The sequence below is a fragment of the Rhinolophus ferrumequinum genome, chromosome 23, assembly GCF_004115265.2.
Source record: "Rhinolophus ferrumequinum isolate MPI-CBG mRhiFer1 chromosome 23, mRhiFer1_v1.p, whole genome shotgun sequence".
Classification (NCBI taxonomy): domain Eukaryota; kingdom Metazoa; phylum Chordata; class Mammalia; order Chiroptera; family Rhinolophidae; genus Rhinolophus; species Rhinolophus ferrumequinum.
Window position 1 is genome coordinate 22,306,940 of NC_046306.1, and position 13,629 is coordinate 22,320,568.

The 13,629-nt window shown below is 42.6% G+C and overlaps 1 protein-coding gene across 3 annotated transcripts in view; it reads right to left on the bottom strand.

Annotated features, from left to right (window-relative positions):
* Positions 1-1,720: 1,720 nt before the first annotated feature.
* The window catches only part of KIF3B (kinesin family member 3B), a 34,866-nt gene continuing 22,957 nt past the window's right edge, over positions 1,721-13,629 (bottom strand). For 2 of the 3 annotated variants that reach the window (XM_033094925.1, XM_033094926.1), the window contains 7 exons: positions 11,226-11,327; positions 10,897-11,019; positions 10,669-10,787; positions 6,354-6,467; positions 5,569-5,674; positions 3,375-3,553; positions 1,721-2,410 (listed from right to left, as the gene is read on the bottom strand). In XM_033094925.1, the coding sequence (XP_032950816.1) occupies positions 2,314-2,410; positions 3,375-3,553; positions 5,569-5,674; positions 6,354-6,467; positions 10,669-10,787; positions 10,897-11,019; positions 11,226-11,327 (840 nt within the window). In that variant the 3' untranslated portion in view covers positions 1,721-2,313. Of the gene's footprint in view, positions 2,411-2,456; positions 2,603-3,374; positions 3,554-5,568; positions 5,675-6,353; positions 6,468-10,668; positions 10,788-10,896; positions 11,020-11,225; positions 11,328-13,629 lie in introns of those variants that run through there. The other variant, XM_033094928.1, reaches the window with a different exon arrangement.

Here is a 13,629-nt window from a genome sequence, read left to right on the forward strand (position 1 = left end):
GTTCCTCTACACACGGGGCTCAATTCAGAGCCCAAAGCAGCAGCTTTCTGGTAGCAGTAAGATATTCTACTGTCTTGCTCTATTCAAATATGTATCGGATCCATTTCGAGAGAAGAAAAGCACCGAAGACTGCTTGGGAAGGAACAGCTTCACCTCCACACAGGTGTTCTATTTTTTTCACAGGCCACCAGATGAACACAGCTGAGTATAAGGCAAGCTTGTTTTAATAACCCCGCTTGTCAACTTGGCTTTCTTCTTTTGCCTTCTTAGAAAAGTTCTATGGTCGCTCAACCACCCTTGGTCAGAATAGCCACCTCGAGACACTGGTATTAAGTTATTGTGTTATCTATAGTGTCCAATTCTCAGATATGCCAAATAAATATTTTCAGCCTACAGAAGCCAGATTAGCTTTGAAAAAATGTGGTGCAAGAGACAGGTGTAATGGGCAGATCACCTTCTTAGGCAATCTACCTCATCATTTGGTTCCTGTTCAATCAGGGAAATTCTTAGTAAATAAGAAAGAAGGGGTTGATCCCAAGAAAGATGTAGGAAGGCTCCATTATGCTCTGGGAATTATTGAAAATGGCCTTGGGTTCAGAAAGAACGGTAACTGAAAAGGAGGTAAGCTGCCGGATGCGAGATCTCCATTTGCAGAATGCTAAGACATTGCACTTGGTACCTCCTCTTTCCACAGGTTCTGATCCAGAAATGTGCCCTGGGAACTGAGCAGCTGAGTTCAAATATAACTCAAGGCCCATCTGAGTCGCCACCTTCCTGAGGCACCGTGCCAGCAAGGTACACCAGTGTGGCAGACCTGGGGACTCTTACTGTCCCCTCAGGCTTGGCTCGTGGAGTCACACACCCACAGGGGAGTGCTTCCAGCCTGGATTACTCATTCAATGGGCCTTTAATACAGACAAAGGCAATAACTGTACATTAGTGTATTTCTAAAACTGGGCAAGTTCTTGGTCTCTCTCTCTCTCTCACAGACACACTCAAAGAACACAGTCACCACTGTGCTTGCACACCCACACACACTTATGAGCTTCTCGAGGGAAAAAGGAATAACGTTGACCTAATGACCAACATAAAATGAACGTTGAATTTCAATAATACAAAGAACGAAAACCTACAAACCAAACTAGTGTATGTAAACAGGAATTCCTAACTCTCTCCTCTGAGCCTATTCAGTCACACAGCCACTCCCTGCCGTCACCTTAGGTTCTGCCTGGGGGGAGCCAGAGCTCTAGGATTAGGTGAGTTTTCTGCTGAAGGCAGGCAGGGTTCCTTTGCTTCCATGTGTTATGTCTTTCCTTCCCACTGCACTGAGCCTCGTGTTTGTCTCTGCATCTGCCTAGTCACCCTTATGCTCTCTCTGCAAATATGGAACAAAATGGGGAATTCAAAAGTGCCACTCTATGTCTCATTCCCCCTACTCTTGTCCCATCAAAGAAGGCAGAGGATGGGCCTAGGTAGAGTACGCACACATGGGAGAAGATGGTGACAAATGAAGAGTAAAATGACACGGTATATGGACATAGCATCAGCTTACAGATTTACGTCTTTGACAGGATGGTCATGGTTTTGAGGTTTTAAAGAAGCTGTTTCCCTAAACTCTCCAAGGAGGCAAAGGGAATGTGATTTCTATTGCTTCCGGCATTGAATCCTTCAGTAGCAGAAACTGGTAGCTTCCTTGGAAAACATTTCCTCATTCAGCAGATCCTAAAGGCAGATCGACTTCTTACAGAAGAGCACGGATCATACCCATCAGGGGCTTGGATCCAAATGAGATTTCTCGTTTCTACCTACAAGAACAAGCACCTCTTGAAGTTCTAGGGTTTTCACTTTTCAACCTCACTGTCACTGTATCCCGAGGCTCCAAAGACTTGGTCCCGCTGAGGTGACTCCTGATTCTGCCCTATTGTTCAATAAGAAGGGAGCCCAGTGTAAAGAAAGGCTAGAAAAGGAGAGGGGAGAGAAAGAGAGGGCAAGGGAAGGGAGAGGAGAAGAAGGCAAGGGAGAAGGGAAGCAAGGTCACTGGTCATTCTCTTGCTTTCCACTTTGACTATCGCACCGTACCTTACCCATGCATTTCTGAGGCGCTAATTAAAGGACGTTTCCCAGAGGAGCTGAGTGCCAGATTAGCACCAGCACATTTCAGCCAGATTAAGTTGGTTAAACTGCAAAGAGGCCACCGCTTCTCCCCAGGGGAATGGTTCTGAATTTGGGCACAAGTGCTCTCTGCAGGTTTTTGCTCATCTCTCCTCTCAGAAGGCAAATGCTATTTACACCCCGGGAGAGGAGGAACTGGCTTTACTTTGGAACCAGTCCCCGAGACTGTGGATAAAGCTGAGATGCAGGGGTTCCTGAGGAAGAGGAGGAGGATCCCGACTTCCTTCCGCTTTTTGGCCTGCAAAAGTCAAGCACATGTTTACATTACACGACCCGTCTCTGTCGCTGACACAGATCAGACTCTTTTCCCATCAAGTGCCATTAACATTTCAAGGTGGCCTTTCCTCAATGGCTTGAAAGCCACTATACCTTTCAACTGTAAATCCACCAGACTGGCACAGCATGGGCCTCTGCACATGGCCAACACAACCTGCCAACCAAGACGTGAAACCTTAGGGAAGGGATTCTGATTCTCAGCAGTTGTTCTTTCATTTAAATCAAATCTTGAACATCTCCAAATTGGCAAAAAATATTAAGTTTCCAGGTAGAATTTCTTCCATTTCTGGTTTTCTCACCCAGCTGTTTCCCTTGAACTTCTAATTCAGAACTTAATAAAATAGAATTTTAAATTTTACACCAATATCAGCACTTGGTTTTTTTCAGTGGGGCTGGTGTGTGTGTGTGTGTGTGTGTGTGTAAATTCAGCATTGAGGCTCAGAGCATGGGTTGTGAATTTGGATAGACCTAGGTGTGAACCCCACCTCTGCCACTTACTACCTTGAATTTGGGTACTTTTTCAAATTCTCTAAGTCTCAGTTTTCTCATCTATAAAATGGGATTGATGATAATATTTACCTTGTAAATTTTTGCATGAAATCATTAAGACAATATTTTTTAAAAGTACTTAGAACTGCCCAGTACCTGGGGGAACCAAAGAACTGTCCCCTATTTCACTAGAACACATGCTCCTTATAGTAGCAACTGGATATTTTAGGTATTCTGGCATTCAGTATACCTGGCATAATGTCTGAACCACAAATATTTGTGTAATAAATGAATAAACATAGGAGTAATGTAGCAATGTTTTCTGGTGTGTCCTGTAAAGCATTCCATGATAAACAAGCACTCTTGCCACACGCTACCTTCATTTGTCCTCATTCAAACATGTTCTGTTCAAACATAGGTCATCAAAAGCCACTCACCTGGCCTTGGATTTCTTATTTGCAGTGCTTTCAAAGGATGACGCATCCACCTGTATCTCATCTTCGTCCTGCAGGGCTGCATCCAATGCGGCCTGGACTTTGGGGGCGATGGCAGGGCCCTCATAGTCTCTGGTGGTCCGGCTGGGCATGTCCAGCTCTAAGAGCACGATGTTTTCTGCCTGCAGAAGCACAGCCATAATCAGCCTCCAGTGAGACAGAGAGAAGTACAAGCAATCTAGACCCTCCTCCAAGAACAGAACTGCAAATTGCTTGCTACCCAGAGCCTACCAAAAACCTGCCTAGAAGAAGTGATGTAGTTTTGTAATTTTTTTCCTGGTGGGATTGAAGATGATTTTGATTTTCTTCCCTAGGCTTTTCTCTGTTTTCCTTTTGAAAAAAAAATTTTTTTTTTTTAACCACTAACATGTATTCCATACACCCTAAGGAGAATAATAATAAATTGAGTAAAACCCATTCATTGCAGATAATATGAAAATACAAAAAGGTATAGAGAAGAAAAGAGTAGTAGTCACCAATAATCTCACCACCTACAGTGGCTCTGATGAACGTTTTGGTTGCTGAGGGGAGGCGGCAGGTATGGTGATGTGCGTGGAGGAGGGTGTGTGTAGCAGTGTGTGTACCTGTAACCACATTTTCCACAGCAGTCTGGGCCCTGCCTCATCACTGGCCTGTGGACAGATGCCCTCACTTGACATCCTGTGGTGGTGGGCCTTCTCAGAGCTCCTACAAACTAAGTCAAGTGAGTGGGGGAGGAGCACCCATGGCTACATCTTCTCCAGCTCCTGCCACTCAGTGGAGTGCAAACCCCAGGGCTCCAGAGGGGGCAGGAGGGGCTACCGCAGGGAGAAGGTGGAATGAGGGAGTGGCTCCATTTATCAATTTTACATATTGAAATATTGCTTAAAATTTCTTTTAATGGAGTGGGTCCACTGCTTAAAACATTTGAGAGCCACTGCTTTCAATTCTACCTTTGGATTAGGTTGGCCCCCTGGACACCCACACATCTGATTTGTAGGCTTTCAAAGCATGTATCTGGCTTAAGATATGAAATAACTGGCAAGGTATGTACCCTCTGAAACTGCTAGAAAAATGCTTCTGAGGATTCTTTCTGACACAGCACTCATCTTCCACCGTGTAAAACCCCACCTAATACATCCCTTTTGTTTTTGTTTTATTTATCTTAAATAACTCAGTGCCAGGAGGAACAGCACCTGAGGAGCTAACTAATCTTAATCTGTTTTGTTCTGGATGACAAAGACTCAAAAACATTTTAAATGTTTTAAGGGAAAATCTTTCAGTATAAAAGGAATATAGATCCCCCACTGATAGTTATACAGATACACAAAAAGAAGACAATTTAAACTGAATGCACTTCCATTAATCAGAGATAACCAGTTCACATTTTAATATATTTTGCCCTAGAATGTTTTTTTTTTATTCCTATATATGCTTGCAGTACTAATTGTTTTATAACTTGATACATTGTGTCTCCAGGTTCCTCCACTTACCAGCTACTTAATAAGCCACAGGACTAGAAAGCAACACACAATGCCTGGCACATAGCAAGTACTTACTGTGTTTCCCCGAAAATAACACCTAACCGGAAAATAAGCCCTAGAATGATTTCTCAGGATGACATCCCCTGAACATAAGCCCTAATGCGTCTTTTGGAGCAAAAATTAATATAAGACCCGGTCTTATTTTCGGGGAAACACAGTATAACAGAGGCTCGTACAGTGTCATTATTATAAAATACGTTTGGGTCATTAAATAGTCCTCAATAACGTAACGTTAAATAACTGCATGATTGACCCACATGACGTTAAATGAAGCACCATAAGTTCTTTGACATTGCTCCATCTCCTGTCACTGGCGTCTACATTCTTCCCAGTCTCCCCACAGAGCCATTTTGGAGCTTAGTGTTAATGTTTATTGGCCGTTATGGACAGGATGTTGGACTCACTGTCTTCCATAGTCCTGATTTTCTAAATCTCATTCCTTTGTATTCATTAGTATTTGTTAAAATTGTTATATTAATATACATGTGCTTAGGTACGTCTGGAAAGAGTCAGGATATAAACTCTGTGACTTTGCAGAATGGTACCTAAGGGTTTCCATAAGTCTAAACCCCTCTGAAAGGGACAGATGTAGAATACAAGCTCAATCTTCTCACCCTGTATCGGGCCTCTGGACGAATCATCATGGACATTCTTGCGTGTTGGCTCAATGGTCTCTTATATCCTACAGCTGAGACTGGCCGCTTCATCATCTGCTGATTCCTGGAAATGGACCACAGTGGTTAAAGCCCTGGCTGGCATGTGTTCCTCAGTCCCGGGATTGGTCCTGTGGAAGCAGCACTCAGAAGACTCTGAGCCTGCTTAAATAAAACCTGAAGCAAGTGACTCCCCCGACTGAGAGCTGCCACGGAAATGGCCCAAGAGCTGCTTTTATTTTCTGCTTGACTTGCTTTCTGACTCAAACATGAATGTCATTTATCTTTTAAGCTAGAAGAGATTTGAGTCATCATCCAGTTCTTAGGTGGTAGGTATGAAGCATAACTATTAACACTCCCCACCCCTGTGTCTTTGGCAGACGTTTCCCATTTTTGCAGCATGACCCAGACTTACACTGAGAGTCCTTCTCAACACTGTGTCAGACTGACACTCGAGATAACACCTGTGTACTGCCCCTTCACTTGACAGCTGGGGAAGCTGAAATGCGGGAACTTACGAAAGGTCATTAGTTCACTGTGATAAAGTCTCCCAGTTCCTAATACCATACTCATCACCCAAGTTTTACCTCACGGACTTGTGGCCATCACAGTGTCAGAGATGCAATTGGTTTCCACTTCAAATCAATCAAACTATGTTTTTACCATAAAAACATTCCTTCCCTCCTTATCAACATTCTCTCCCGCCTCCCCACCTTAGAGTCTACTTAAAGTCAACAGTGACTTACTCCAGTCTGGTTATAGGATGCAATTTCCAATGATCTTCCTCTTCATCAAAGAAGGATCTATTCATAATTTTACTTTTTTCTTCCAGAGGGATAAAGTTTTCTATAATAAGATGCCTGTAAAAGCATACATACAGGGGTGAATACAGATAAAGAATACAGGGAGAGTGTTGGCTATCTGGTCCCACGTGTAGGGAGTAATGAGGTAAGTCACTCAGCAAACATTTACTAAGCAGATACTATGGGCCTACCATCATACAAACAGCTGGGATACAGACAGGAATGACTCTTGGTCCCTACCTGAGACAGAGAGGTACCAGTACAGCACTCTTAGGTGTGACAGGTGCTGACAGTGGCCTGCCCTAGGAATATGGAGAGGTTACATCTGCCTAAGGAGGAGCAGCTTGAGGATGTGAAAGGACTGAAGAGGACACGATGTCTGGGCGACACTGCAGTGAACCTGTGCTATTTGAAGTACCTTTTGGAGAGCTACTTCCGTACTGCTTACCCAGCTCATTAACTTCCAAAAGGCTGAAAACAGATTAGAAATTAAACCGCCTTCCTCCAATCCCATGGATTGTTGCCCAAGTTGGAAAATTTCACATTCTAATCACCAGGACAAAGAGCAGGACCAAATGGATTTCAGCCTCTTGTACCTCTGAGAATGAAGACCATTCCTGAGAAGAGTCTGCGTGAGAAGCGCCCAGGGAACATGGCAAACAATGAAACTGGAACCCACTGGGTTCTGTCTCTCCATGGTGATGACTGTCTCCTGCCACATCTCTGCATTCACTCTTTCAAAACCTCAGGACAGAACAATGCCAAAGGGGTGTTAATGTGGGAGAGACGCAGAACAAACACCAGAGGGGAAGGGCACTGACTTCGGAAAACAGGCTGACTCACTGTTTACTCAAAAGATATAAGAACTATAACAATGCAAATGGCTTCCTTAGGGGAAACATCGTGGAGAGACGAAATTTTCTCTTTATGTTATTAGACATTTAAGCAATTATTTTTCATATCAGATATTTGTTTTGCTTTTCTCTGATTTTAAAGGTCCTAAATGCACATTAGAAAATGTGAAAAATACACACCATTTCACTATCCAGAGATAGCTATTACTAATATTTTGGCATATTTTATTCTGATCTTTTTTCCAGGTATAAATACTTCGAAAGAGGACACATTCATTTAATGTTAAGGACTCCTTTCCAAATTTAAAACTTGGTCATTAAAAGCATCCCTTTGAAAAGTCTTCTTTAAAGAAAAATTCTAGCTAATGCTGTGGTAGGACTAGAAAATGATCTAGAAAAACATCATTTTGCAACCCCTAATGAAATAATGGATCCAGACAAAGATCATTATTGGTTGAAACCATTAGCTCAATGGTTCTCAAGCCAGGCTGCACATTAATATTGTTTACAGAGTTCTGAAAAACATCTTGCCCAGACCTCATGACAGATCAATGCTTCACAAAGTATGTTCACTGAAACAGCAGGAGCAACACCTGGAACTTGCTAGAAATGTAAATTCTCAGGCCCCACCCCATACATACTGAATCAGACTCTCTGGGTATGGGCCTTAGCCATCTATGTTTAACAAGCCCTTCAGATGATTTGGTGCCTAGTAAAGTTTGAGGGCCACTGCCCTAGATCAATTAAATCAGAAACACTGGGGTGGGGCCCAAGCATCACTATTTTTAAAAACGCCTCAGATGATTTCTGTGTGCGACCAAGGTTAAGAAGCACCTTAATCAAGAGCAGGCGTTCAGTTAAAGGGAAATAGGGGAGACAGAGACACAAGTTAAATGACTAACCAGACTGAAAAATCCAGAATGTAGGATATTTCTACAGGCTATCTGACCCAGATTTTTCAACAAGTCAACTATGAAAAAGTTCTTAAAAGGAAAAAGGATTGCTCCAGATTAAAATAAACTGGAGACATAATAGACAAATGCAATATGTGGTCCTTATATAGATCTTAATATGAACAAGCCAAGAAAATTTGAATATGGACAGAATATGAAAAAATACTAAGAAACTTAATGTTAATTTTGTTAGGTGGAAAGATATCACTGTGTTTTAGACACAATCAATTATATTGCTATACACTAGTAATAACATTCTGAAATAAAATTAAGATGCCATATATATTGGCATCAAAAAAATAAAATACTTAAGTATAAATTTAACAAAAGAAGTGAAAGGACTTGTACACTGAAAACTATAAAACAGTCTTGACAGAAATTAAAGATCTAAATAAATGGAAAGACATCCCATGTTCATGGATCAGAACACAGTATTGTTAAGATGACAGTACTCTCCAAATTGATCTACAGAGTCCACATAGTCTCTATTAAAAACACAGATGGATTTTTTTGCAGAAATTGACAAGCTAATCTTAAAATTGATATAGAAATGCAAAGGATCCTGAATAGCAAAAAAAATAATCTTGAAAAAGAACAACAAAGTTGGAGGACTCACACTTCCTCATTTCAAAACTTACTGCAAAGCTACAGTAATCAAAACAGTGTGGTGCTGGCATAAGGACAGACATATATATATATCAATAGAACGGTACTGAGGATTTAGAAATAAACCATTACAGTTATGGTCAACTGATTTACAACAAGGGTGCAAAGACAATGATAAAAGAGCTTTTTTAAAGAATGGTGCTGGGACAACTTGATATCTACATGCAAAAGAATGCATTTGAAACCCTACCTCAGATCATACACAAAAATTAACTCAAAATAGAACATAGACCTAAACGTTAAGACCTAAAACTGGTAAGACTCTTAGATGACCTAAGAGAATTAAAAACATAAGTTCATAATAAAATTTGTACACAAATGTTCAGAGCAGCATTATTCATAATAGCTAAAGAGTAGAAACAACCCCAAAAGTCTGTCAACTGATGAAAGGATATACAAAATGTGGTATATTCATATAATAAGATATTATTCAACGATAAAAAAAAGAATGAAATATTGAAACATGCAACAACGTGGATGACCCTTAAAAATACTATACTAAGTAAAAGAAGCCAGTCACAAAAGGCCATATTATTCCATTTATAGATTATATGCAATTCCAGAATAGGCAAATTTAGATACAACACAAAAAGTTCAAGCAACAAAAGAAAATATACATAACTTTGATTACATCAAAATTAAAATCTTTTGTGCTGTAAACAAAATACTATCAAGAAAGTGAAAAGATAAACCACAGAATGGGAGAAAATATTTGCAAATCATAGATCTGATCAGGGACTGGTATCTAGGATATATAAAGAACTCTACCAACTCAATAATAAAAGACCTTGTAAATAACCAGTTTTAAACTAGGCAAAGGATTTGAACAGACATTTCTCCAAAGAATATATACAAAAGCCAATCAGCACATGAAAAGATGTTCAACATCATTAGTCATTAGAGGAATGCAAATCAAAACCACAATGAGATACCACATCCACACCCATTAGGACGGCATAATCAAAAAGATAGAGAACAACAAGTATCAGCAAGGATGTGGAGAAATTGGAGGTGGAAATGTAAAACGATGCCGCCATCTTAGAACACGGTTTGGCAGTTCCTCAAAACGAGCTGCTGCTGAGCTTCCGGAGGGGCAGCCAGATGGCTCAGTTGGTTAGAGCGTGAGCTCTCACCAACAAGGTTGCCGGTTCAATTCCCACATGGGATGGTGGGCTGCGCTCCCCCTGCAACTAAAGATTGAAAACGGCGACTGGACTTGGAGCTGAGCTGCGCCCTCCACAACTAGATTGAAGGACAACGACTTGGAGCTGATGGGCCCTGGAGAAACACACTGTTCCCCAACATCCCCCAATAAAATTTATATATATATATATATATGTATATATATATATGTATATATATATATATATATATATATATAAAAAGACAGATGACAAGACAATTTATCATTGAATGTGGGTGATGGGCATTTGGGTGTTAATTATACCATTCCGAAAATTCTAGTTAAAAAAAAAAAAAAGATTCCCTCTTATCAATAGATAGAGATGAGGCCAGAGCCTTGAAAAGCTTCAAGAAGATAGGGTGGGAGGAACTTGGCGATCATCTGGAAAAGTCATTCAGTTAACAGATGGGACCCAGAGATAGAAAGCGACTTTCTCAGGAATAAACAGAAGACAAACAAGGTGTCAGGAGCTGAGCTGGAGAGAAGTAGGCAGGGGCCCTACTTCTCACTCAGGAGAAGAAACACTCAGGAGAGTGTTTCTTACTTAAAAAACAACAACCCCAGCGAGTGGCGGGGCGTGCCATGGAAGGCCCCGAACTTACTTGAGTTTCAGCTCCCTGGTGAGCTCATTCTGAGTCTGCTCCAGCTCCTGACGCTCCTTGATGTGCTCTTCTTGGAGATCATGGATCTCTGCTTTCACCGCCTGAAGCTTGGAGAAGAGCTGGAACCCAAGGGAGAGGCAGGTGAGGAGGGCACCCTCCAGACTACAGAGTTCTCCCTTTCTCCCCCAGGTCTCAAGACACCTCTGCCCGGCCTCATTCTTTTTATACCTTTTTGAGTTTTTTGGTTTTGATGTCCACCTCTTGCTGCAATGAGCTATACGTCTCTTTAAGTTCCAAGGTCTCCTCATCCCGACTTTCCATCTGTTGCTGGATTTCTCTTTCTCGACGTTTCTAAAGCAGTATCACAAAGTTCATCAGCTTGTAGAGACAATGTCTGCACAAGAATCCATACAGGGCTGGGTACCCCCATCAGAGTCTCCCGCTAGGAAGGGGAGACTTCCTAGCCCTTTAAAGAGTCTAATTCAAGACGTAGTTCCTTTGCAGCATTAACATACCTTATTCCACCCCATTCTCCCCCAAAAGGAATAAAAAGTTACCTGCTCTGCAATTTCCTGCCGCTTCTGTTCCAGGATTTTCTGCTGTTCATTTGTATGATCTACTATATTTTTTCCTCCAACAAGCAGCTTACTCTCCATGGCCTGAGTGAGAAAAAAGCAGAATCCATCCTGTGAATGGTCTCCCTCAGAACATAGCTCCTCACAGGGAAGCCCATAAAAGATAAAGAGCTCAGAACTGAGCCAAGGTGGGGTGAACTCTGGGGGTAAATATGTAGCCTGTGCTCAGCTCTGCCCTTCCCATCACTGGGACGGGCTGAGGCAGCGCCACTGGGGGCTTTACCTGGAAGCCACTGAAGATAACTGCTTCTCCAGACACACATGAACTTCAGCTTGCTTTAAAAAATATATGGTTTTGGTTTGTTTGTATGAAGTACTGACTCCACTTTGCACACGTGAAGCACTTCCTATGTGCTAGGTAATGGGGATGCCACTGTGACTACAAATCCAAAGCTGAGAGTCCGCTGAGGACCACAGACAAGTAAGCAGGCTCTTACCATATGGAGTCAGATGGCACCATAAGGAAAAGACAGAGTAATAACGGGAGAGGTGCAGTGGAGGGAGAGAATTCAGGCTTTTGGAGGGAGTCAGAGAAAGCTTCCTATCTCAAGGGACATAGACACAGAGTGCTGCAGTAAAAATAGGAATCAACTAAGAAAAACAAATTTTGTGAGACAGGGTAGGGTAGGGAGTGGTAATACATGAAGTTGGCAAAACAATCAGGGGTCAGTTCAACAACCTGAAAGCCCTGTTAAGGGAGATTAAACTTGATCCTGAGAACCACAGCAACCTTTGAGCAGAAAAAAAAAGGGTACACAATCAGATTTATGTTTCAGAAACATTACTCCCAGGCCACAGGAAGAATGACTAGAAAAGGGCAGACCAGGTGGACGGAAACCATACAGGCAGCTGTTTTGAGGGTCCAGGCCTGGGCTAGGGCAGTAGTGGTGGGGGAGAGCAAAGGGGATGGGTTCAGAGAGGCCAAGGGACTGACCCGGCCCTAAGGGAAAGGGAGGGGCAGCTCCTAGGAGTCTGACTTGACCAAGAAAAGGAAGGCAGGAGCAGGCTCTGGGTGGCCAGCGGAATCTCCATGGAAATGTCCAGTAGGCAGAGGCTATCTGGCTTGAATGTTAGGAGATAGCTCTGGGCTGGCTACACAGACCGTCAGCATTTAGATGGTGGGTGAAGCCACCGGAATGATTTGTACCCAAAAAGCATGTAATCCAAAAGCTTCACAACCTTGCTTTTAAGAAACACATAAACATTAACTGGCAGCCCAGCTGCCGTCTTTCACTGAGCCCTTGAGACTGTTTCCTCTTTTCCCAAAATGAAAGAGCCAGACTGATTACTACCACCCCCCCGCCACCCCCCATCCCATACACACACCTTCCAGGTCTAAATTCTTTTGTCCTATGAGCTTACAGCAGCCAGGGATTGGGAAAGACAAAAGTAATGTCATTCTCCCATAAAAAAGGCTTGTAATACATTTAGTGACCTTGAAGTAGTGCTGAGTCTTGCCACACTCAGCTTCAGAGAGTTGCCCAAATACCCCAGGTTGTTTAGAGAGCCTAGGTGTTTCTGGGCTTGAATAACAGATGTAATCCTAAAAAACAGCATGCAAATCAAACATGGGCACACCTAGCTCCACTGCGAGGGTAGGAGCGAAGAGGGGTGATGGGGTGACATAATGGAAGCCCATCCTAAACCCCTCTCCAGAACAAAGTTACCTCCTAATTGTGTTGTATGTGACTCCATTTTCACATCAGGTCTTGAAAGTCCTGGAAAGGACCCCTGTCTCCGAAGGAAAATAGTACCCAGCTCTGTAAAAGGGCCGCTATGAAGCCACAGATAAAGTATGGCTTCATATAGTGGGAGAAGGGGATGTGAGAAAGAGAGCACTTGTCATTTTTAAAGTAATAAACAGATACATTTTAGAGTAGAGATTAGAAGTTTACATAAATCCAATGAGCTAGAACTCAACATTTCAAAGGAATTCTGGCTTGTGGTCAGGCAGTGGCACCCTCAGATTTCCAGGGCCAGCTTTGTACTCTCTGCCATTCTAGCCCTGTAGCAGGTCCAGGTCCACTGCAGCCTGCGGTAAGACTCGACAGGGGAGTGAGCCTCCACGCTCTAGAATACTACTCGGCCACTGGCCCACAGGGGTTGGAGGCTGGGGGAAGGGGTGGACTGCAGGGCTGACGGAAGTGTTCCAGATCTTGTATTATCACGGCACTGCAACATTAAAACCACAACGCGATACCACTGTATATCCACCAGATATACAAAAATTAAAGTCTGCTAACCACAAGCGTTGGTAAGGATGAGGAGCAACCAGAACTCATACCCTGCTGGTAGGAGCTTCAATTCACAGGGCCACTTCGGAAAA